The sequence below is a fragment of the Ruditapes philippinarum genome, unplaced genomic scaffold (genome assembly GCF_026571515.1).
Source record: "Ruditapes philippinarum isolate M1 unplaced genomic scaffold, ASM2657151v2 ctg2115_1_1_1_1, whole genome shotgun sequence".
Lineage (NCBI taxonomy): Eukaryota > Metazoa > Mollusca > Bivalvia > Venerida > Veneridae > Ruditapes > Ruditapes philippinarum.
This window is the reverse complement of record NW_026857411.1, coordinates 41,993-68,252: the sequence shown is the minus strand read 5'-3', so window position 1 is coordinate 68,252 and position 26,260 is coordinate 41,993. Positions and strand designations below refer to the sequence as shown.

At 31.5% G+C, this 26,260-nt stretch overlaps 1 protein-coding gene and 2 long non-coding RNA genes across 6 annotated transcripts in view; all 3 read left to right on the top strand.

Moving 5' to 3' along the window:
- Nucleotides 1-11,755, top strand: part of LOC132749646 (protocadherin gamma-A11-like) — a 122,291-nt gene extending 110,536 nt beyond the window's left edge. For all 4 annotated transcript variants that reach the window (XM_060739492.1, XM_060739491.1, XM_060739493.1 and 1 more), the window contains 3 exons: nucleotides 7,154-7,303; nucleotides 7,849-7,972; nucleotides 11,394-11,755. In XM_060739492.1, the coding sequence (XP_060595475.1) occupies nucleotides 7,154-7,303; nucleotides 7,849-7,972; nucleotides 11,394-11,713 (594 nt within the window). In that variant the 3' untranslated portion in view covers nucleotides 11,714-11,755. The remainder of the gene's footprint in view (nucleotides 1-7,153; nucleotides 7,304-7,848; nucleotides 7,973-11,393) is intronic.
- Nucleotides 11,756-17,861: 6,106 nt separating this feature from the next.
- On the top strand, nucleotides 17,862-19,553 carry LOC132749644 (uncharacterized). The gene is made up of 2 exons (XR_009628445.1): nucleotides 17,862-18,157; nucleotides 19,179-19,553. It is a non-coding gene; the product is annotated as an uncharacterized LOC132749644 (long non-coding RNA).
- Nucleotides 19,554-20,524: 971 nt separating this feature from the next.
- Nucleotides 20,525-22,705, top strand: LOC132749645 (uncharacterized). The gene is made up of 2 exons (XR_009628446.1): nucleotides 20,525-21,539; nucleotides 22,312-22,705. It is a non-coding gene; the product is annotated as an uncharacterized LOC132749645 (long non-coding RNA).
- Nucleotides 22,706-26,260: the final 3,555 nt, after the last annotated feature.

Below are 26,260 nucleotides of genomic sequence, written 5' to 3'. Positions count from 1 at the left end.
TTCGATCATATTTTTTCTTTTTATAAAACATATTGTTGGGCTCAGCTTCATACATTTGGTATAAGAAATGGTTGATAATTTCTCCCTATTGAGTATTTTAAGCATGATGCCTGCAGACTTGAGGTTGTCCAGTCTTGTATTACAGTCTATAATGATTTCTGTGTTGCCAACCAACAACTTGTAATGTGCAGACCTCGTGTAGTAATTCATAATGTAACAATATATAAATTTCCTACAATACTGACAGAAACATCATTTTATTTGGTTTTACTGCATACCAATACAGTCTAGGTCATAATTATGGCGCTGGTTTTGGCTAACCTCCGGTGTTACAAACTTAAAGCAACACCAGGTGTCAAAACCACCTCACCTGCTGGAGCTAAGAGATACATAGACGCTATTAAATCGAACCCATTTGGTTGCCTCTTACGACCACGAAGGGATAAACGGTGGCAGAAACATCATGATTATGAGACAGACATGCATTTTTTTCTACAAGTATTCTACGTTTGGGAATAATTATAAAGTAACAACATTTTTCTGATGTCATACGACATTGTAATTTAAAGCCAAAATAAAAACACTTACAGATTGTTATTACTTGAAGAAATGTCAATTCCATAAAATATGTCTTGACAACCTTATGAGCTCTATTTAAGTTAGCTTTTAAGATATATTTAAAAAAAAAAGACTATTTCCATTTTGAAAGGAAAGATTCGGCTTGCTTGCCTTCACTATAAATGATTAAATTTTAATTTAAAACAGTTTGCCATCTGACACACAAGACACACTTTCTGTACATCTGTCACGGTTCAGAACTGTTCACTATATAGGGGAGAGGATGTGTAAGCGGCCGGATAGCTCAGTCGGTAGAGCCGCGGAACGGTATTCCGAGGGTCCCGGGTTCGAGTCCCGGTCAGGCTGCACATTTTTCTCACCCTGTGACACATCCTCAACAGTATTAATCCTTTCCTCCCTAAATTTGTATACAATGGACTTGGCCAGCTTTGAATTTGGTTATGTCTATTGTCATTATAAGGGATTTCAACACGTAAAATGGAATTAGCTCAAAGTATAACGTCTGCTCAGATTTCAGAGATGTCGGCACGATATGGCCAGTTATGTGTTGACGTGCCGTAAAAATCCAAACAAACAAACAATTCAGAGATGTGGCTTAGACATTAAAATAAGTTCTGTTTCAGTCATAACTGGAAACACATTAAATGGTCATTTTGGAGGAAAAAACATCTCAACTTGGCTTGATTCAGTTTTGGGGGAGAATAATATTTCTGCTATTGCATGCAGTGAAGAATAAATATATACAAGATTGATGGACAATGTCATACAATTGTTGTAAATGTCTGAGGTCATACAGTTTGTATAGACAAAATGTCTCCCGTTATAGATTGCTACAATATTTTGTTTCAAAGCTTTAACTCTTGTCCCCCATCAACACTAAATATCTTAAATGGACTTGTCCGTCCATGAACCTGTACAAGACCATTACTTTTTTGGGAAAAAAAATCAAAATATGTACAGACAGACTAGTAAACAGTGCTGACAGATGTGTCTACACAGTGAAAGGCCGCCCTGGTGACGCAGACAGATTCACAAGAGCCTGCCCTGGTGACACGGGTTGATTCATGAGAGCCTGCACTGTTGAAATGGGTTGATTCATGATAGCCTGCCCTGGTGACACGGGTAGATTCACGAGAGACCCTCGCCCTGGTGACATGGGTACAATCACAAGAGACCCCCGCCCATGTGACATGGGTACATTCACGAGAGATCTCCATCCTGGTAACATGGATACACTCTAAAGAGACCCCAGCCCTGGTGACATGGGTACATTCATGAGAGCCTGAGAGTTATAACTTTAATCAAAAACAATGTCTGTAAACAGTAAAGATTGTTTTGTTAGCAAATTGTTCCTTTCCTATGGTGCATCTTAGGTTTCTGCTGAAAAAAAAGAAGATTGGATTAATATGTAGACATGTTTTTCATTTAACCCATTGCTTCATGAGCATTTTGTGAAAAATGGCTGTTTTCATTGAAAAGTCTCCCGTTACAAGTTCAAATTGCTATAATACTATAAAAACTGCTTCAACACTAATCAAACTTGGCACAAATGTTGACTGGACCATTGTCCTTGCAACAACATGCTCAGACTTAAATTTTCTGTTACCATGGCAACGAGGGGACATCTCAAAATTGCCAAAAATCACTATTTTGCGTTGATTTTTTCCATCAAAATTGATTTCAAAGTGCTGCAACTTATCAATGGATTGAGATAGAGTCAAATGCTTTTCAGCGTTGGTTACACGTTACCTTATGATCAATCTGGGGTCATTTACAGCCTCTCACAAGTCCAAAATTTTCTTGGCGATGAGGGGGACTCCGCCCCCCTTCAAACCCCCCAAAACAAGAAGGGGGCAACATCCCCCCTTCTGAGCAACCCCCTGATGTATCTTTTGGTTGGGGGCCGCGCCGAAAAAAGAGGTCAATTTTTTTTAACAACATTTCTTAAACAAAAACAAGTGTTTAGGGCCTAAATAAGGCATTTTTTCATCATTTGAGACAACAAAAAGGGGGGGGGGTGAAAAAGGCGTTAAAAGGCGTGTATATGAAGTAATGGGTTAAGGCACTGTTTCCATAGACAGTAGAACTTCAGTCAGTTGAACTTTGCTTAGTCGATTTTCTCAAAGTGTCGATGTTTTTACGCAAGTCCCTTCAACTTCGACGAACCAAAGTTCTACTGTAGTTCACAATTTCTACTGTTCATGCTGAAATTGACAGTAGGTAGGAAAACCACAAACAGACAGCTGGAAAGTAAATGGTCTTCAGTCAAAACAAGCAGACACAAGTATCATAGAGAAAGCAGACCCCTCTGATAAGATGTTGATTAATGTAGTTAAGGGGGGAGATAACCCCGTGTGAGTAATGTTTGATCAGGCTAGTACCGGCTTTGACTCGATCACACCTTGTACAGATAACAGCAAGATAACATGGTTTATTTAAGATAGCTTCTAACTAGTAAAAGTAAATAGAAAAGTGAGAAAAAGATAGCACTTTTGTTCTCTGTGGAAACAAAAAAATCGTTGATGAATGGTGTAGAAGAGAAAAATGGTATTTTGTTATTATAGGCCTAGAAACCTATAATTAAGCTATTAGAACGATATATGAGCCTGACCTGTCAGTTGTTTGAGGTCCAGCTTCATTTTCGAAAGAGTATTGGTGCACTTTGTTAAAGTTCTGCTGTATTTTGGGATCATAAAATTTTTTTTTAGTTTGATTGTGCAGGAAGCTATAGGCTTATAAACGCACTTTGGAATATGTTCCTGGAACCAACCAGTACTGAGCAATGAGTGTAAAGTTTCTTGTTTAAGGAAACAACGACTTGCCCCTGTCAGGATTTAAACCCATGCAGCTAGCGATCATTAGATTACTAGTCCGAAGCGTTAACCACTCGGCCATGCCGCCACTATGCTGCATTTGGGATGATAAAATAGTTTATTGATGTATTTATGTTTTAAAAAAAAAAAAATTTAACCACAATACAATACAATACATGAACATGCTCAGTCAAACATGAGCCTTCAACGTTTTCAATTTTGATGTCTTGAGTGTTATTTAAGGATTCCGTTTTCCTCCATTTGAAATTGCTCACCATTAATGACATTCAGATTGTCAATCTTATCCCTAACTAAAGCCAATGATATATGTTTCACAAATTGACAAATAAAATAACAAGAAAGATCTCATCCATTACAACATATTTACTTAATGAACAAACCAATAGTCTATAATTCTAACATCAAGAAAATATCCGTAGAAATCTTCCCATATCAGCGGCAGCGCAAACAATAACTTTCAATATTCAATTGATGTAATATATATGATAGAGTACAAACAGGCTATTCTTTACCATGATAAAATAGGCTAATATTGTAAAAGCTTTAATTCATCACGAGTCATTCCAGGAAAAAAAGAGGGGGAATGTTTTCATTTATATATGTCATATTTTGGACACTATTCTCCTAAAACTACAATGACTCTTGACTTTATTATCACAAATTAGACGCTGTCTTTTATATTTCATTACTGCAGACATTTTCTTGAAGCGTTTATCAATGGCCGCCAGACAGACAATGTGATCGGGCTTTCTCTGTGATGGAAATGAATATATATCATAGAAGAAAGGCCACAAAAAACCCCACAAACAGTTGCAGTAAATATTTGGCTGAGAAAATTCAATTACTGCACTTTAGTACTGGTGCAAAATGCTATTTGTCTGCAGGACCACCTGGAATACAAGATTTATTTCTTGCTAAGGGGGCGTCAATAGCAGAGTTGTAAAGATGGATGACTTCAAACAGCTTGACCCTTACTGCTGTTGGCCGGAATTCTGGACTTCTTTCATATGAGAGGAAGCTATCTGGCTAGCTTACAGAACGTCGGTTAATCTACTTGGGTGACTGCTCCTGTCTGACCAAATGTACGGAGGGACATTTGACGTCTTGTTCCACCGTTAAGCGGGAAAGTCACAATATAACAATATCAATGTCAGTGTGACTTAAAACCAAAGAAACAAAACAAAAAGTGTTTGCATGAGAATCTTGAACATTTTGTTTTTTGACCGTTTTTTAGAGCTCAATACATGTACTTTACCAGCATATTCTGTGTTGTGCGTTACAAACAATCAAACTGATACAGTGTCCATCTTGTATACTGGCCAGTTTTTGAAGTGTTGACATTTTTAAAGCATACTAAAGGTTGACAATTTCTGTTTCTTATTTTGTGACAAAATTGTCGCTGGATATGTCTATGACAGTAACACGATTTCTGTGGGACAATCCCAGACATCAGGTATCTTGTTGCATTTAATTATGTCACATATCACAACACAACATATTTGGATCATGAAGTTATGGGTATTGAACCCCTGCCATTTGTTTCCTGTGATATATTTATTGATACAAGTCATTGTGTCCTAGTCACTAATTTTCAAATCTTTACCATCACACTTTATTTAATATTAGGAAGTAAGTGCAGACTCAAAGGTTTGCAAATTATCATATATAAATTTTGGCGGGAACAATAACATTAGCCATGGGGTTCAACATACATGTATTTTGTTTTTCTGATAGTCAGGAATGTTAAGAAAAGAAGTGATTTTGAGATTTTTAAAGTGTGCAGGAAGTGATTATATACTACTTATCCATTTTTTATTCATTTTTTCTGAAGATATTACATAATTAATATTTATTCAGCTTTCAGATACATTTCCTTATTATCTCCCTTTATTTAGATTAAATTTATTTTTGGCTGATTGCGACATTTACTTAATGGTACACTGCTAATGTAAAGTAAATATTCCTTCCTTTCTCTATTTTTCTACTTAAGATCATTCTCGAAAGATGGACAATTGATTTTTCTCACCTTTGCACAATGACTTCTCCCTTATTGGATTATATAGATAAAACTAATATTACATGAAGATCCCTGATAGGGGGGTGTTTATTTTGGGATTGGAATATGGACAAAGGTATTATCACTGGATATAAAAGATTAAAACTTGTGAAAATCTGTTGGTCCATGTGATAAATAATTGTTGAATAATATGACAAATATTTAGTTAACTTTTTCTACGGCATGGCCGGGTGGTTAAAACGTCAGACTCAGTAATCACGGGTTTTTCTATTTGGGGGGTTCAAACCTGTCAGGGACAATAAAATTGTTTCCTGACAAAAATTTTACAATCATTCCCCGGGTACTTTGGTTTTTTTCCGGGAAAACGGCCCTGGGAAGGGGTTCTAAACCCTTTAAAAAGCTTTCCTACAAATAAAACTAAAAAAAAATTTCCCTTAAGTAAAAAACAAAAAATTTACAAAATTTTTAAATGTCTTGTAAACGAATCTCTATCTTTCCTCTTAGACAAATAGTATAAACAATAAAATTCTAAGGCATGAACTGCTTGGTCAGTTCGCTATAAATATAAGGAAAATTGATGAAAAATAAAAAAAATGAAAAGGTCATTTAAAAAATTCTTGCCTTATTAAACCTACTTACACGAAACCTGCTTCAATTAATGTGAATTCCTATTGTGTTTATTTTTCTTGGCCTTTTGTTAAAACCTTGATCAAATTACTTGTTAAAATGTAAAAATATGATATCATTAATTGTTCCTAAATTCTCATGTAAAAATATATTAATATCGCTTATAAATTATGTTGATATTGGATATTTATTGCTAACATGTAAAATAATATTGTGGATAAAAGGAATGGATTATGTAGAGAAAAGGAATTGATTGTTCTTGTGAAAATATATGAATTTCTTGTTTTCTCCTGTAAAATAAGCTAATATTGTTTGTTCTCATGTAGAATAAATGTGTACTCATATATAATAATGTAAACATGTTATTACTTTTTGACCTTTTCACGCTTTCAGTACTGGTTTGTTCAAGGAATGGATTCGAGAGTTTGTCTATAATCTTAAAATCAAACTAAGATAAATTCTTTTTTAACTAAAAAACTATTCCTTATGCTTTGTAAGCATCTATCTAACTTTTTAATAGACTACTTGTTCTTGCGTAAAATAAGGTTATATTACTTGTTCTAATGTAAAAAATAATGTAAATATTCTTATGTGAAATTATTTAAATTATATTTCATGATTATAATACATGCTATATATTCATATTAAAAAACAATCTGTTAATATTACTTGATGTCATGCAAAATTATATTACTTAAACTCATGTAAAATAAATCTCATATAAAATAATATTATTTAATCTCATGTAAAACAGTATTTCTGAATGCTGTGTAATATCAAAGTACTTGTTCTCATGTAAATAATAGTAATTGATCTCATGTAAAATAATATTACTTGATCCCATGTAAAATAATAGTACTTGATCTCATGTAAAATAATACTACATGTACTTGATCTCATGTAAAATAATACTACTTAATCTCATGTAAAATACTACTGCTTAATATCATGTAAAATAATGTATTACTTGATGTGATGTAAAACAATATAACTTGATCTCATGTAAAATGATGCCATATAAAATGATAATACATGTATTTAATCTCATGTAAAATAATAATACTTAATCTCATGTAATGTTATTATATAATTTCAGTTACAAGGTATGTCTATATCAGAAGAAGGTGAGGAGAGCATTCCCAACTCTAACAACGGTCGGCTGAATAAGCTACAGATGTTACAGTACCACCAGGCAATACTGGAGTCACAGACCCGAGCCTGGCTACAGACACAAGAGGGCCAAGAGGTTTGATATGACAAAGTTTTTACAACATTTTCTTTACATTTTGTAACCTCTACGGTTCTTAAATCTGTTTGTGAAAGTCTTTGTTTAATGATTTAAATTCTGATCTGAAAATTCAATACTGTAAGCCCTTATAATTATTATGTGATGTTCAAGATTAATGGTATTTTGAAGGAAATTAAAAAAAGAATTTTAAAAAAAGTATAAGAGTGAACAAGATCCATGCAATTTTCCAAACATTGACATATTGAAAATATTGAAAAATAGAGATATAAGTCATAGACCCAAGTCTGGCTACAAGTAAGAGCCGAAAATTCAATTAAATTGTGCACAAAACATTTAAAGTGTAACAATACTTGTAGCATTCACAAATTGCACAAGAATGAATGATACTGTGTTACGACAATGTTGTTAATTAAGTTAATAAAAACTGTATGAAATTGCTCCTGGTTATTGGTATTCTAAAGTTATTATTTTATGCTCACTATTAAGTTTGTAAAAGTTTTTTTGCAAGAATTGTAATTTTTAATTGTATGATTTTGTTTCAGGAGGGAAGTAGTTTTGATGTAACGCTACCCGACGATAAATGTAGTGATACATCAGAGGAGGTTACCGCTAGCGACAGTGGTAAAGGTGGTAGTGAAGATGACATTCCGTCCAATCATTCACGAGGTACGTATTTAGTGCAGTTTATACTAATTTAATTTAGTTGATTGTGTTAGAAGCTATAAGCTTATTGAAACACTCATGAATCCATTCCTGGAACCAACCAGTAAGCAATGAGTGTGAAGCTCTTTGCTCACAGAAGCAACGACTTGACCTTAATGGGGTTTGGACCCACATGGCAGCAATCCTTGGATTACTATAGTTTGACGCGTCAGCCACTTAATAATTCCTAGCTAACTGTAATCTCATATTCATGGATGTACACTTATATATAAGTATTCTTTTGATTGATGCACAAAAATTAGAAATTTGCATAAAGCATAGAAATTTGATTTTTCAGTGCTGATTATACATTACGGAAATTTATTTTAACAAAAATGTCTCCTTTATAAAGAAATTGTTAGATCTTTTTACCTTTTGTTTATGGGTTAGAACTCTTAGTGTAGTTAATGTCTAGCAAGATAATTGTAATATAAGATAATTATAAACTGTAGCCTTTTGTCTAAAACAATTGTTTCATTAGTCAATGTGAAAGTTGGCAATTAATTTCAGAGAACTCTGGTTAGCATAAAGTCCAAAAATCCAATAACATTGCTTATATAGTTTATCTGTCTACCACATTGGTTAACTCTAACAAAACAAACATAATTCTCTAGACTGCAAAATTTCACAAAATTTACCACACAAAAAAAAGATTCCAGGAACAAAATTTTTCCTTCGCACTTTAAGTGTTGCGCAATCACAAAATTCTTTTTTTTTGTGGCAAGGATCTTACTTCCAATTCCTTTAATGGTTAATTAAGTCGCGTATCACTTTTCCCACGTTCCTAGAAATGGCATGTTAACCTATTACATGTTTAACAAAGGCCCTCGGGAGCCGATGTTCAATTAATTACAACCAATGGAGTCTTCAAATTCTACTAAAACAATTAGATTTCAAGATATTGGTTCTAAATTTGGTTTTTAAATTAGACTAAAGGAACAATTTTTCATTAGCTGAATTCTCGGAGCTCTAGGGATCTTGCTTATAGCCGATTCTTTGAATTTTTCACTCAAGTTTGGAATTAACGTGCGATGTTTTGCAAAGCTTTTTTAAACTGAATTGTATGCTGCTTGCAGCTCTTATATTAAATTCTGTTAGAATTTTGAATTCTTTCATTCGAGGAATATAACTAGTGATTAAGAAAAAGGCAAATTATTTAGTGGTGTGCTTCCTTTCTTTGTACACCCATACCTGAGGCAGAGGCGGCAAAAATAATTGTCGTATTGCCCAGGCTGTCCACAGCTTATACTTTTAACAAATTAACTATGACAAGTTAAGAAATGCTTCACAGAAAAACAGACTAGTAAGTCAAAATCAGATTTTGCTGGCCCTGTACCTGCTGTAGACCTGCACTACTTAGAATGTTGAACAATAACAAATCCCTTCGCCTGCTAGCAGCAGCAGGTTCTTTCTGTGCAAACAGTGCAGACCACGCTCAATTAGCTCTTCCATGATGTCTCTGATCATGGTCTGCACTGTTTGCTATTCAGTCAGTACATAATAATAAATGATTTTGAAATTGTCCATAAAATGATGACTGGTTATGACAAGTCTATTTAACATATTTAGCAACGCCAGGGTTATGGAATTTCATTATAAAAAAAAAAACTTCCACCAAATCACAGCAATAATGACATGTGAACCATGTCAGTGAGACTTACAACTAAACCCAAAGAAAAAAAAAAAATAATAATAATTTTACAAAATTTTCAATTGACATTAAGTAACCACTCCAGTTTCATCACAGTTCTGATGTAATTTGTAAAAGCTTTATTTTTCGATTTGCTGCTTGATAAATCAATGTTTTCTATAACATTCCCTCAAAATGAAGAAAAAGTGAATGCCCTCTTTATCTGTATAAGTTAATGAAATACAGTTTTAATCTCACGTGTTAATGTGTTTGATTTGGTATTAAATGAAGCTTTCCAGTCTTCTTGAAATAGTACAACAATCTTGGTTCAGTTACTGTCTGTTTTATAAAAGATTTCTTATGAAATTTTGGGGACAGACAATGATTAAAATATCTTGCCTATGTCACTAGTTGGGTGTACGTGGCCATGCGGTTATGGTCGTTGACTGCAACTTACTACTTGTCCCTCCTGCAAGGGACTTTGCGTTAAATTATTTCATATGAGAAAGTTATCCAGCAATCTTATGAAACATCTGTGGTTCTACTCAGATGCCCATTAATGCCTGAAATAATGCACTAAAGGGCACCTGAGGTCTTCCTTCCCCAGCAATGCTGGAAAGTCGTCATATGACTTTTACAGTGTTGGTACGATGTAAAACACAACCAATAGAAAAGTCACTAGTACAGAACCAGGCAAGCCTGCGTATCGAGGCAATTTGACCAGCCCCACTACTGTTGGCTACTGAACTTTATACATTTTGATATCAAAGTCCTTATATAGATTGCGTCATGTGACTAAGCTATCCTGGTAGCTTTCAGAAAGTCATTGATTCTACAGCTGCTGCAGGGGGGGGGGGCAGTCCTGACGTCTTCCTCCACCCCCCAGTTGCCATTTTACCTTAATAATGTTGCTGTTACTTGAACAGCCCTAACAAACAAAAGTATTTTTTACCTTATAATTCTTTAAAAGCAAAGTCCTATAAGCAAAGATATTGCTTTTAATGATTCTGATTACAATCGATCATCATATTTCGGAGAGAAAAAAGAAATTTTAGTAAAAAGTTTTGATACGGAACATGCAAACCAAACATTATAGCCCTGTGGAAAATTAGCATGTTTTTTTCTTCTTTTAGATGATCACAATTTGGCATATAAATGATTGATACTGAAAGATTAGATACATAGAGAGTTTCGTGATTTCTATGGGATGTCAGGATTGGATTTAATTGATTTGTTGAAATTAGTGGCAAATTTGTAGTCAGTTTCCATTTTTTTTGACGCAGTGATTTAGAATTTTCTGATAAAAGGATTCGATGCATTCAACCAGATATATTACATTCCCTAATTATTTTGCCAAACATTTTCATGATTGTTCCGTCATTCTTTTATTTCTAATTTTTCAATTTTGTTATGAAGTGATTTTTTTTTAACATGGATCCATTGGCCATGTCACATTGTTAGCTGTGAAAGACATTAAAATCATTATAGAATTTTAAACAATATTAACAGTATAAGCAGATGATAAAAAAAAAACAAGCAAATGAAAAAAAAAATTTTTTAAGTTGTTAAAGTTACTAGAAGCTTTGCTTAATTATTTGCTTATATACTTCATTATTACAAAAATGCATTTCATTTTACAAAATTTTGGTCTTTGTTTTATTTTAATATCTTTGTAATTTGTAAATCTGTTTTATTTTAATATCTTTGTAATTTGTAAATCTAATTTTGAAAACTATATTATTTTTTTCTTTTTAGATTTAAAGAATAGAGTGCACGGGGTGGTACCAGGCAAATTCCAAACCCGTCACTACGTCGCACCAGAATTCCGACGTCAAGGCAGTCTACAGCGTAAAGCATGTGACATAAACTTTGAAGACAATCGCGTTCATTCTCCAGCTAGTCCTTTATCGGATGATACGCCTTATCGGCCTGAAAGTCGTGCTAGTCTTGCAAATTCCACGCCTAGGCCAAGTAGTCGAGCGGCCATGTTTTATCCAAATGAACACACTTTTAACAGAACTTTAGACAGTGTGGGGGACCATACCAGTGACTGGGACTCGGCATCTTATGTGTGAAGTTTGTGATAAATCATTAATATCCTTACAATAAAACACAAAAATATGACTTTGTGAAACATGGTTATGTGAAGAATGTTGCTATTTTTTGACAAGAGGCTGAAAAATGTGATGCATCACAGAAAATGTGTTGTTTCATAGAAAATGTGACACGTCACAATATTAGTGCTATGCTTCACAGAAAATATGATGTTTCACATAAAGGTGATGCTTCATAGCAAATGTGATGTTTCACAGACAATGTTATGCTTCACAGAAAATGTGAAAGTGAGAAAATGTGAAATTTTTAATGTAGATGTGACTAGTATGACAGAGATGGTCAGAAAATGTGAAAAACATAAAAATAAACTAGAATTAACTGCCAAAATGTCCACTATAAGTACATCTACTGTTGTATTTTACCGGTGAATCAGTCGAGAAGAAAGAAAGACTTTAATAACTGAGATTATTAAAAAAAAACTATGATATTCATGCAGCTTTAGGGAAGCACATTGTAAAATATTGAATTTAAATTGAAAAACATTTTGCTACCACGTATTACAGTATTACATAGAAATCCTAGTTAAGGTGTTATATCCATAAATAGTATGTCTAAATTTGAGTGATGTTTTCATATGTTTATCTTTTTTGTCTTATCTGGCTTTAAATTTTGACCATATCATTTGACTTATATAATGATATTGGTTATATAAAAAATTATGACTTGTTATATGACCAAGTAGAAATGGTTATAATTATGTTTCATAGGTTTTAAGTTTATATATACCGTAATCTATGCTGCTTTGTGACAGATATAAATGATCTGGCCATAGCATTCTGACAAAAGTCTGTATAACTTAGTTCTTATCATGTGATTTCCTTGAATTTTTTATGATTTAAATAAAAGTTGCAGCAGCTGTGTATACACTGAGATTGTCTGATGAAAATTCATGTGACAAATATGGTTTATAATAAACCACAAAAATATTTAAAATTTCAACCAGCTTATAATGGATGTTTCACCTTAAAATTAAGTGTCATTTGTTTGACACTTGTATGTATAGTGTGTTATAGAATGTTTCTTAATACATGGGTTATGTAAAAATGATGTTGTAAAAAAGTGCTGTGCATGTAGTCAGTAAAGAAAGTGCCGAGCTATATCAGGTGAGTTATATGATGATATCATGTATCATGTACTAAACTTTGGTGTCAAACGGCAGTAACTCATAAAATTTTGAACAGTAAAATATTACAACTTTTTAGCCAGATAATCATAATGATCCCATCCAAATTTGTATAATGCACTTTAATTTGGAAAAGTCTGTTAAAAGTTATTAATTGTTTGGATAAAATGACAACAAAAAAACAACAACTAAAATCGAGCTGACAACTGGCAATAAAGTATGCGGATGTACAGGCTCGTTTGACTTCATACATGTGGTAAATGCATGCTTACACTTGTTTGTACAGTCTAACCAGGCTCTATACAGTTTTGCTGACCAACTTTTCAAAGTTTCATAATGATATCCCTACAAATGATCTGGACTGATCCGAAAATTAAAGTTGATCAAAACCGTTCCTAAATTCAACAGCATCAACATCATAAAGGTTAAGACACAATAGCAATAAAATCTGCAGTTATTTCTAAGTCACGTTGGTTCTTGCCTTTTATTTTGATATTATTTTTTTTGTAATCCAGGTTTAGGGTGTAAAAAATAATGAATAAGTTTTTTAAGACTCCACTTTAATCACAACCCTCACTCTTTTTCTCAGGTTTACTATTTTGCATTTTGATATTAGTTTTAATTTATGAGCTTATTTTTTTTTTCTGAAAAATATTAATTTTAACTTTTGTTTGAGAGGTAATGAACAGTTCTTATTTTATTATGAATCACAAATGAAAATATTTTGATGCTTATAAGAGGAGGGTTTTTTTTTATTGAGAAGGTTATAATACACACCTTGTAATAAGTCAATCCAAAAAAATTCAAAAAATCCACAGAAAAAAACTGGTCAAAGGAAAATATTACCATTACATTTTTTATGAAATGTATAGAACTTTTTTTTAAGTTTGATAGACCCCCTTTCTTATAAGAGAACTGCATTATAAGTGAATATATATAGAACTTTTTAAATTTCGATTCATTCTGATTCATTTCTGTTCACAGAAAATGACAATAGATATATATACATTATATAATTATGATGAAATTGATATTAAACTTCCTTGCAATCAGTTTTAAAATTGTGCTCTTATGTTATTAACTGTTCTTCTTTCTTTGTTGTACTTTAATTATCATTGGAAAACTGCAAAATAGTTTTGACAGAAATGAAATCATTTATCTTTAATAAATGGTTTTCTTCAAGTTTCCTGATTAAAATTTAATTGTTTCATTAAAATTTAATTATTTCCTTCTTTTTTTTGATGCTGTTAAAAATTAAACTAGAACTTTTCACTTCATTGTCAAAGAAAATTAAAATATGTTACAGACACAAAATCTTTCTTATTTTTGTTCTTTGTGCTCAAATTTTTCAAAAAAAATCATGGCTTGAAATGAATAATCAGATATAAGGACGGACAAACTTGAAGCAAAATATGTTAATATTTAAAATTAAATTCAAAATTAAGTTAACTATTGTTTCCTTCTTTTTGGTTTTAGTGAAGTCTGTTGTTAGTTTTGAATCAAAATGGAATAATACCTGTTTATTTTTTCAGTTAACAATGTTGTAGCATTTCTCTCCCTTTAATTTGTGTGTGTAGAAATTAAAAAGGGAGATCATCACTTTTACATTGGCAATAAGCCTGCAAGAGTTGCCTCCCATCATGCTGAAGTCTAGTCACTGTTGTAATATAAATATAAATGCATTTTTAATATGTTAGATGTTTGATTTAAAATGTTGTTTATATTATTAAATATGTATATTAAGTCACGGACCTTAATTGTCAATAAAGGTCCGTGATTAAGTGCAGATATAAAAAAACAAACTTAAAAAGCAAACTAGGATTTTAAAACTAACAAAGAAAATACTAGATAAATAAATCTATTTTTTTTTGTTCTTGGAAGACATTGCACATAGGTATAACAGTAACGTGTACCTACTTGAGTGTTAATATATCATCATTTCTGTATGCTGCAGCTGGCCCTGTAATTATTGTTCTCTTAGTGCAGTTAATAGCCTTGTCAAAATTGTTTTTTTACTTATTCATGGGCAGATTGTATATAAGTGCAGGAAATAGCAACCTAAAGATAAAAATGTTTTTTGATGCATTCTTGAGTGAGTATGTTCTCCTGGGGAAGACCTAGTACATTTTATAGTTGATCATCATTTTCTGTTTCAAGTTTTCAAGTACTTCAAGTGTCTCCTTTCTAGGTATGAGTCATAAAAATAATATAAGTCAATGTGGGTTTTTTTATGTTAATATATGTATACAAAATTGACTGGAAAGTGCAAAATATGATAAACAAGATCAACAAGGAAAGGCAGTGCAAACTTATACTTTTTTGTTTTTGTATATTTATTTAAGATAATGAAATTTACTTGTATTGCATTTACCAAAGCTGTAGGGATTTTAATTATGTCTGTAAAAATGAATTGTCATATGTTTAATAATTAATTTTAGAATAATATTGTTAAGTTTTTTTTAAACAATGAAATGCTGTACTCTTAAACTAAAATATTATTAAATACGAAGTCTACTAGTTATGTATCTTATTTCTTGTATATGATGTGTTAATAAGGTATATATTTATAAGAGTTATACAGTTATAAGACAGTTATAAAACCATCTTTCAGAAGGCTTCAATCAAAGTCAAAGTCAAAAAATTTTAGTCAACATTTATGAATAACGTCTTGTTATTATATAAAGAAGTAATGAGTCAAATTATACAACTCACTAATATTGCTATCAGGTATTTTATTATACATGTATAGTAAATGGCGCCTTACAACTTACAAATTTAGCATGTGCAATTTTTTTTAATTGGAGAATAAATGCATTTATTAAATGAATTTACATGTATATATAAGATATTGAATATTGTATCGCATGCAAACATTACACATTGTCATTGTCACATTCTACATACAGATGTTTCATATTTTTGTAATAAAATGAAATAATAATGTAACATTTGTTTGTTTTGAGTTTTAATTTTGTGAAGGGGTGATCCCTTTATATAGATCTAAATACATGTAGGTATTTATGTAAAATTTATTATCAACGATATAGTACTCGACTTCACGGTTTGGTGGATGCTGTTTATGAGAGAGACAAGAAAAATTGCATTATCTTCCATGCCCGCTAGCACCACCTGAAGCAATATTCAATCATTATCAATTGATATTTGTATCGGTATTAGGATCACTGATTCTAGACGACCAAACATACTATACTGTGCTCCTCTTACTTCACGGTATTTAACGCTTTGAAACCAGAAAGAACTTATGGTACAAAAATTGTCATAAGCTATAACATATAGGTATTTCCTGCTGTATGACACAAGGAAACAACACTATTTTCAGTCAATGTCAATTTTAATGGACCAAACGTAGACCATATGTCCGCCATTTTGAAAACAGTAAGTCATTTAAATCGAGGTAACGGTGCATTTCAGTTTTTTCATATTTCAGTTAAAATTTCTACATGTTATTTTGCTTGATTTTAAATATTAAAATTATCCTTACGTTGCAACTCAAAATTTATTTTTTCAACAAAGAAGGACATTTAGAAAATGATGATTGTTTTAGACATACGCACAAATTTAATGGACTATTGTTGCTTTTTGCAGAAATTTGTAAAATGTTCTGTTTTACGTAAAAAATCTAGAGATTTAAGATATTTTCCACAAAGACTTTGTTGAATAGATGTATGAATAAAATATGTCAATTCTGACCAATTTTAACACTGGTCACATGAAAATATGCCATTACCGTGAAATAAGTGATGACGCGGAATTAGTGATGTTGAGTATATATATGCAGCAAATTTTACACTGAGATAAAGAAATTGGACGACCTTTAAAGTTTTACCATCACCACACAGCATTTGACATCCGCTGATACGGCGACACGAAATACCCAAATACACCTTTCAAGAAATGGCCCGAAAGTTCTACAACAATATTCTTAATTCACAGCATTCCTGAATACTGATATTTTTTAACTTATTTATGTAAAAAAGCATCCATGGACGTTTTGTTTCCCAAACAATAAATTGATTTCTCGGTATTGTCAACATGTGGAAAACCCAAAGTAATTCTTCACATGTAATGCCCTTTTCTGTAATTAAAGGCCTATTCTTATATACACAATTTACTGCATATATTTTAATTGTTTATTAATTTAAGCCGAGGCAACAGCCGTCATTTGCAGGCATTCTACAATGCCTGAAATCGCGGCAAACCACGTGTTAATTACTAAAAGGAGCGGTCAAACCTGCAAGCAATAAGATACTAGACGTTTCACGTGATTATAATGTATCGTGCGATTCCTCATCTCGCAACAAAACTCATCCTGCCACCGTTTTACTTGTCAATAGATCAAATGACCGATTATCAACAAATAAATTTTTCAATTTTCATTCACAAATCGCCAGTCATCATCTATGTAGAGAGTTCTAATGTGTGTGTGTGGAATTGTGATTCAATGCGCGAATTTTAATTGTGAAAGACTACATCATACATGTAATTATAACATGATGTCACTACTTTTATTTCACATCTTCTTCGGGAATATTTATTGATATGTAAACTTAAACCGAAAAAATAGTTCTTGCTTATCAACAACAAAAACAACAATGACAAAAAAACCCAATGAAACAGTGCGCAAGAGAACGTGTATGTAACAATCATACAGTAAAAATACAAATCTCGTAAAAACAGCACTATATTAATTTTGTATAAATATTTAAAAAATAATGCTGAAGTTCCGGATTTTAACAAGTCACTCATGTCCATCATCTTTTGAAGATATGTCTTTACAAACAACAACCTGAAAGAACAGTTTGTTTTAAATAGTTATTTATATAATAAATGATTAATGGAGAAAACATTTACGTTTAATTTGACAAGCACGCATTTATTAGTGTACATGTATTTTATTTACTTCAAAAGTTTACATCGTCTGCATTTGTTTACATATTATACACGTGGAGGACTTTAATATTTTGAAATGAATACATGTACATGTAGTTCAAATCCAAGAAAAAATATCCAACAACAAGAACAACATCCTTACTCAACCTTAGATTTTGTCGCTCCTTAACACACTATAAAGAAAAAAATAAGTTGTTCAGAGTTCAAACGGATGTAATCACTTATTAAAGTTATTTCTCATTTTGTTGTTTTTTGTTGTGCGTAACTCCAAAACAGTATAAATAGGAGAACGTTTAAGTCATTTTCACATTAAAAGATAGAGACAGCCATTACTTTACTTGGACATTTTTTGGTAATCGAATTAAACAAGGTAGGTGTTTCGTGTTTTTGATATACATTGTTTTATTTTTAAAGTTTTTAATCATTTTTTGATGGCAGTTAAGTTGTTTGATATCAAAAATATTGTTTCTATGTTAAATGATTATTTACCTTATTTATATTATTTATCAATTGTGTGTTTATTCAATATTTGTTACATTAACCATTGTTACAGGCACATCTATATTGTATATCCTCCAAAGATACTTTTGTTTCGTTTCGATAAGAATCTTAAGCAAGAGGATATATTGCTGAATACAATATTTCAAAATTTTCGTTTGCTTCCTCATATGTATATATTGTTTCTATGTTAAATAATTATTTACCTTATTTATATTATTTATCAATTCTGTGTTTATTCAATATTTGTTACATTAATATAATTATACATGTAAATAAAGAAATATAATTATCAAGATATATAGTGTTATACATAGAGGATATTCAAGTTTTGTCTATAAATACATGATTTATTTTCATCGAGTGTTATGAAAATAAATAGTTCATGAGTGGCGGTAGCCACGAGTGAAATATGGTAATTTTCATGCCACAAAATGAAAATTAATCATGTATTTATAGAAAAAACTTGAATTTTCTGTTAATTATATAAATGTTTCTATTTTTTGACATTAAAATTTGAAAGACTTTCCCGCACTGGCAGAATTTAAAAGAAAGTAGTCCGGCAAGACACCAGTGAAAATACAGAAAATATGTTTCACTGCAATGAAAAATAAATTTTTACAGTGAAAATACGGAAAATGAAAATACGCATTTAATTTATTTCATCAATATTTCTCAATATTTCATTTGTAAGTATATAATAAATGTATATACGTCTCTGTATACAAGTTACTCATTATTTATACATTTATTTATACATTTTTTTAGTCAGTGTCATTTAGTTATCATTGAAAAGAATATTTCTACTTAAGTTTGCAACCTGGGTTATTTAACTTGTTTTGTGTTGTTACCTTGATGATATATGAATGTTTTTAAATTGTTTTTTTTTTCAGGATGAAGGCTTATATACTTATTTCCTTTGTGTTATTATCCGCCATGTTGATGACGTCAGAAGGCAATCGGGTGTCAGTTAAGTGCAGAGCTGAGTGTATGGATGTCTACAACGTGTGCGCAGGTGCCTGCAAAAATGGTTTCTTTGACATGCCAGAAACTTGTGAAGGAAGGCCGTGCCGTAACACACTTCGGGACTGCTTTGTTACAAAATGCGGTTTTTCAGAACAATAGGAAAGATAGTCAATTGAATTTGTTACAGTGAATTGGAGTTCTTTGATAACTATTTTATTGACAAAATTAACAATTACATTCTCGTCAGTATTTAATAAAGTGCCAACAATTCCATTGCCATATGATTTCTGTCTAAAAAAATGTGAATAAAATGATGAAAAAAGTAACTGTGTTGTGGAGTTTCTTGTTGTTTTTGTTGTTGTTTATTACAAAGGTTTTAGAATAAAATTCAACCATACTCAAAATATTGTTAGATTAACCAATGAATAAATTTTTGACTCACTTCAAGCTAATGCTCTATTATATTTTGATCAATTTATTATTAAAGCCGTGTGTTTTTCAGCAACCCGGCATTGAACTCCAAACATTACAATGTTGGTGAATTATTGTGAATCAGCAATAATAGAAAAATAAATGCAAGGTGCTAACAAATCTAGAACAGTTAGGAGAAGATCAAAACAAATGCATTTAGTTGAAAATTGCAGACTCGATTTATAATGATATACTATTGGAGTACAGTCAAATTAGACATGCAACTATAAGCATGATTGACAATACAATGGAAACAGGTTTCAAATTTTTCCGGAATAAAGAGTAGAGATCGAGACGAGCAATATTATCGTTGATAAAACTATAACATTTTTGACCACATGAACCCTACGCTCCCTTCGCAGCTCACTGAATACACTCACGTTCAAAGTGAGCGATAGTGGAACATTCGATCGATGCGCAGGAGAGTACATGAACATATACTTTATTGTTTTATCTAAGGCAAATATTGTCATATATAAAAGTAAAACATTATTTTAACTTGAGCTATTGCTCATGTGAGTTTGTGAAAGCTGGAATACAGTCGTTGTTACAAACCTTTTCTGGCTATCTTTTTTCGTTATTCCAGAATTTGTTGTGGTTTAAAAATGTACTGTTTTACTTTTTGAGATTGTTTAAATGTTGTGTCATGAATATTTTGCTTCATTCCCTTTGTTGTCTATAGGAATCTTGTCTGTGTCAAACGACAACCTTAATTCCTGATCAAAAAAGCATTTGCAACAGAGCATAACATGTATTTGGGAATGACCAAATGGACACTAGAAATGTGGACAGAATATGGTGTTCATCTGAAGAGGGTCTCAACATGAAGTCTCTTTCATAGCAATAAAAAAATCAGCGACCAGGGCTGCACAATTAATATTATTACACATACAACGAATTCCTATCATTTGTTTGAAAATGGTATTACCATGATATCTTCTTTGGGAATATTTACACAAAATGAAAGCTTAAACCAAAAAAATAGTTCTTGCTTAACAAAAGCAACAATGACAACAAAAAACAAAAACAAAAAACCTATGAAATAGTGCACAATTGAATGTGCAATTAAACATGAAAAGAAAATGTTTGTACTAAGCACTTTTGTAATACACAAGTTTGTTTCACTTAAACTGTAATCTTCACTCGATTTTATACCACTGGTACATCTGAAGGATGTACTTTTAACGCAACATATGCAACAACCATACAGTAAAAATACACATAAATAAATGTCTCTCGTAAAAATCCCACTATATTAATTTTGTATAAATATATATTTTCTTAAAAATGCTGAAGTTCCTGGTTTTAACAAGCCACTCGTGTCCATCATCTTTTGAAGATATGACTTTAAAATCAACAACAACAACCTGACAAGAACAGTTTGTTTGTTTAAAAAAAATATATTATGAATAATTAATGGGGAAAAACCTTTATGTTTAATTTGACAATCATGCATCCATTAGTGTATATGTATTTTATTTACATGTACTTCAAAAGTTTACATCGTCCGCGTTTGTTTACGTATTATACATGTGCAGGACTTTTATTTTTCGAAATGTATACATGTAGTTCAAATCCAAGAAAAATATCCACATCCTTACTTAACATAAAGAAAAAATTAAGTTATTCATAGTTCAAACGGATGTAATCACGTATTAAAGTTATTTCTCATTTTGTTGTTTTTGTTGTGCGTAACTCCAAAACAGTATAAATAAGAGAACGGTTAAGTCATTTTCACATTAAAAGATAGAGACAGCCATTTCGTAGACTTGTGACTTTAATTGGACTTATCTGTGGTACTTACCGAATTAAACAAGGTTTTCGGTATCATTTTATTTCTAAATTTTGTCAAAACTTTTTATAACAGTTAAGTTGTTTAATATAAAAAATGATATTTTTATGAGAAAAAAATCTGATTTATCTATCATCAGTTAAGCAAACATGAGAAATAATGGGAAGGGCATGACAGAAAGGAAACTAGATGTTTAGACTGGAAATATTTGAATCAGTGTTTTATTATTAAATTATCATATTTAAATCATGTTTGTTTATTGTGTGATGTTGAAATGCTCGTTGAGCCCATAAAATGTTTTTGTTTTATTTCTCAAAAGTTTTTTTTAATGTTTATTCTTAAATTTAATGTTCTGTTATAGGTTCCGAAACTTTACTTATTGACAATACAGCTAAACCATGTTTTGACTGTTGGTCATTATAAAAGATATAGTGTTATACATGTATATAGTCAGCTTATGAGATACAATGAATTATGCAATGTAATAAAGTAGGCTGTTATTATCTCATAACAAGTTTCTCATACGTTGTTTCCTGAATCTTATCGAATTTGCTTTGTTCTTGGTGTTTTTTGTTTGTTTGCACGGGTGCGTGTGCATGTGTTTTTGTTATTGTCTTTTGCTGCTTTACTCAGTGCCATTTATTAAATGATTCAAAGTATATTTTTACTTAACTAAGATTCTTATCCTTACAGGAGCAACATTTCAAACTGTGTTATTTGACCTGTTTTGTGTTATCACAGAAATACATTAGCTTCTACAATAATGATGTATGAAGTTTTGTATTGTTTTTTTCCAGGATGAGGGCTTATATACTTATTTCCTTTCTATTAATATCCGTCATGTTGATGACGTCAGAGGGCAGTCGTAGGTCAGTTAAGTGTAAATCTAAGTGTTTGGGTGCCTACAACGTGTGCGCACGTGCCTGCAAAAAGGGTTTCTTTGACATGCCAGAAACTTGTGAAGGAAGGCCATGTCGTAAGACACTTCGGGACTGCTTTGTTACAAAATGCGGTCTTTCAAGAACATAAGGAAAGATAGTCAATTGAATTTCTCACAGTGAATTGGAGTTAATAACTATTGAACTAACTAAATTAAAAATTGCAGTCTCATCAATATACGATAAAGTGCCAAAAATTCCATTGCAATATGATTTCTGTCCATAAAAATGAATAAAATGATGATAAAAGTAACTGTGTTGTGGAGTTTATTTTGTTGTTTTTGTTGTCGTTTATTACAAAGGTTTTAAAATAAAATTCAACCATGCTCAAAATATTGTTAGATTAACCAATGAATAAACTTTTGAGTTAATGCTCTATATTAAATTTAAATAAACTATAAAAAATGTGAGTTTTTAAGCAACACTGCCTTGAACTCAAAACAGTACAATGTTGGTCTATTATTAATATTAAACCTTTATGAATGGTACTTACAAATCTAGAAAAGGTAGAAGAAGATCAAAACAAATGCATTTAGTTGAAAATTGCAGAGTCAATTTTATATACACTGTATATAATGATATTCTATTCGAGGTCAACCAAATTAGACATGCAACTGAAATTATGATTGACAATACAATTGAAACAGCTTTCATAAAGAGTAGAGATCGAGACGAGCAATATTATCATTGGTAAAACTGTAAAACAAATATGTAATTACAGGTTTATTTTTGACCATATGAACCCAAACATTGTTCTATTATCCAAGGCAAATATTGTCATGTATAAAAGTGAATCATTATTTTCAGCTTGAGCTAATGCTCAGGCGAGCTTGTAAAAGCTGGAACAGAACAGAAGGTATGCAATCGTTGTTACAAAATTGTCGTCTCAGTTTTGCAATCTAGCACTTTCACCAGGAAACAGGAATGATAATTTTTTTAAAGAGGACAAAACAATTCATCTACCCTGATACAAGACCACAACTCACCAATTGAAATTATCAGATATGTGCCTTAAAATTTGACTTTCCTACATTAAATGTCTGTTAGCATATGTCAATAAGTTAAGACAATGGCAAAAAAGAACAAGATAACACTAAATGATCTCATTTAAGCATTTAAGCAAGCATAAGAAACAGTGTCTACCTGTCTGATCTGTAATAAGTTAACCCATTACCCGATAAACGCGCCTTTTAACGCCTCCCCCCGCCTTTTTGTTGTCTCAAATGGTGAAAAATTGTCTTATTTAGGCCACCAACACTTGTTTTTGTTTGAGAAATGTTGTTTTAAAAAGTGACCACTTTTTCGGCGCTGTTCCTTATCCAAAAGATACATTAGGGGGTTGCCAGAAGTGGGATGTGCCCCCTTCATTTCCAAGAAAATTTTGGACTTGTGAGAGGCTAAAAAATGACCCCAGGTCGATCATAAGGTAACGTGTAACGAACGCTGAAAAGCCTTTGACTCTATTTCAATCCATTGAGAAGTTGCAGCACTTTGAAATCAATTTTGATGGAAAAAATCAACGCAAAATAGTGATTTTTGGCAATTTTGAGATGTCCCCTCGTTGCCATGGAAACATGAAATTTAAGACTGAGCATGTTGTTACAAGGGCAATGGTCCAGTCAATGTTTGTGCCAAGTTTGATTAGTATTGAAGCAGTTTTTATAGTTTTATACCAATTTGAACTTGTAACGGGAGACTTTTCAATGAAAACAGCCATTTTTCACAAAATGCTCATGCAGTAATGGGTTAATGCAAAAATGCAAACCATATATCATATATCACAAATGTATCTTGAGTTCATAACAACAACTAAACGGATTTCCTAATAAGTATTTCACTATATTCTTCTTCAGCTTCTCACGAAAACTTGCTCAATCAAACCGGGCCCGCAACATATTAAATTTTGCCGTTTTGGGCTTTCTTTAGGGATTCTTATTTTCTCTATTTTACAATTTGGTCTGCCCATCGTTCAAAGAAGGTTTAGTTATTCCATTATTTCTGCTTTAATATTTTTAAATTGCTGCTATACATTTAGCCAGTTTTTATCATCATCATCTTCTTCTACTTCTGCATCATTTAATACCATTTTGATTTTGATGACTTGTCTTTTTGACAATTATCTTGTTTATTTAGCACAAGATAATATTATGACTATCGTTTGAGTTTGTAATAATTTGATTTATCGCTGTTTGGAATATTTTTATCACCTGATTCTATCTGATAGATCTCTTGAACATAGTTTCTTAACTTATTTACATTCACAAAAGCTTCACCAGCTCTATGTTGATGTTGTTGTTGTTTGTTTTGGTTTGTTTGTTGTTGTTGTTGGTGGTTTTTTTTTGCATTCTGCTATGCAGTATGAGTCATATTGTCCTTTTTGTGTGTTATATTAAAATGGTCCTTCCATTTTTTTGTTGTTTGTTCATGAGACCTGGGGTCACATGAAAAAAGATTTGATACAGTCTTAGTGCCTACAGAAAGCAAAGGGAATGAAGCAAAATATTCATAACACAACTTTTAAACAATCTTAAAAATTAAAAACAGTACATTGCTAAACCTTTGGTGGATATCTTTTGAGTTGTTTAAGAAATGTGTTGTTTTTACTTTTATATTGACTTTACATAATTGTTAGAAAAACAATGATACCTGGCAGAGTTATGAAATTCTGCTTTCAGTCAAAATATTTATAATAAGAAATTTAAAGACCGTAGTGTAAAGTTATTGCCAATTATAGTTTTAAAAATGATTCCCCTTAACTGTTAATTGAAAAATTTGAACAATTAAGAGGCAACAAAAGTTTTTACAAGATGATATGAAATTTCATTTGATTAAACATTTATATATCATTCAAAAATTGTTTTAGTGAGGGGCTCATTAACATAAAAGAAATCAAAACATATTTATGGCAAAAATACACAATGAAAACGACGATTCTTTTGATAATTTTATTTCAAACATAGAAGCACATGTTTTAAGTCCAACAGAGTCAAATGCTTTAGAAGGTCAAATAAACTATCATGAAGCAACTTTAGTTTTACATAACATGAAAAATAATAAAAGTCCAGGATCTTCGGGTTTCAGCGCAGATTTTTACAAAGTTTTTTGTCGTTAGAGCTATTAATAACGCATATGAATCAGGCAAACTTTCCATAACTCAAACACAGGGAATAATTACATGTATTCCTAAAGACAATTAACCAAAAGAATTTTTAAAAAATTGGAGACCCATAACTCTTTTAAATACAGTTTATAAAATTGCTTCTGGAGTCATTGCAAATAGAATTAAAAAAAACTTTAAACAAATTAATTAGCAAAGATCAAACCGGATTTATTAAGGGTAGATATATTGGAGAAAATTCAAGACTTATATACGACATTATGCATTATACAGAAGGGAAAGATATCCCTGGTCTTCTTCTTTTAATAGATTTTGAAAAAGCTTTTGATTCTTTGTCCTGGTCATTTGTTCAAAAAACATTGTCTTATTTTAATTTTGGAATTTCTATTAAACGATGGTTTAATATTTTTTTATAAAGACGCACAGTCTGTTGTAAGTCAATGTGGATTTCTGTCAAATTTTGTAACAATAGGTAGAGGCTGCAGACAAGGAGACCCGCTTTCTTGTTACATCTTTATTTTATGTGCTGAAATTCTCTCTCTTAAGATAAGAAACTGTAAAGAAATAAAAGGTATAAAGATTAATAATTTAGAACATAAATTATCTCAATTTGCGGATGATACAACTTTAATATTGGACGGGTCAAGCAATTCCTTAAATCAGGCACTTGATGTGTTATCGAAATTTGCT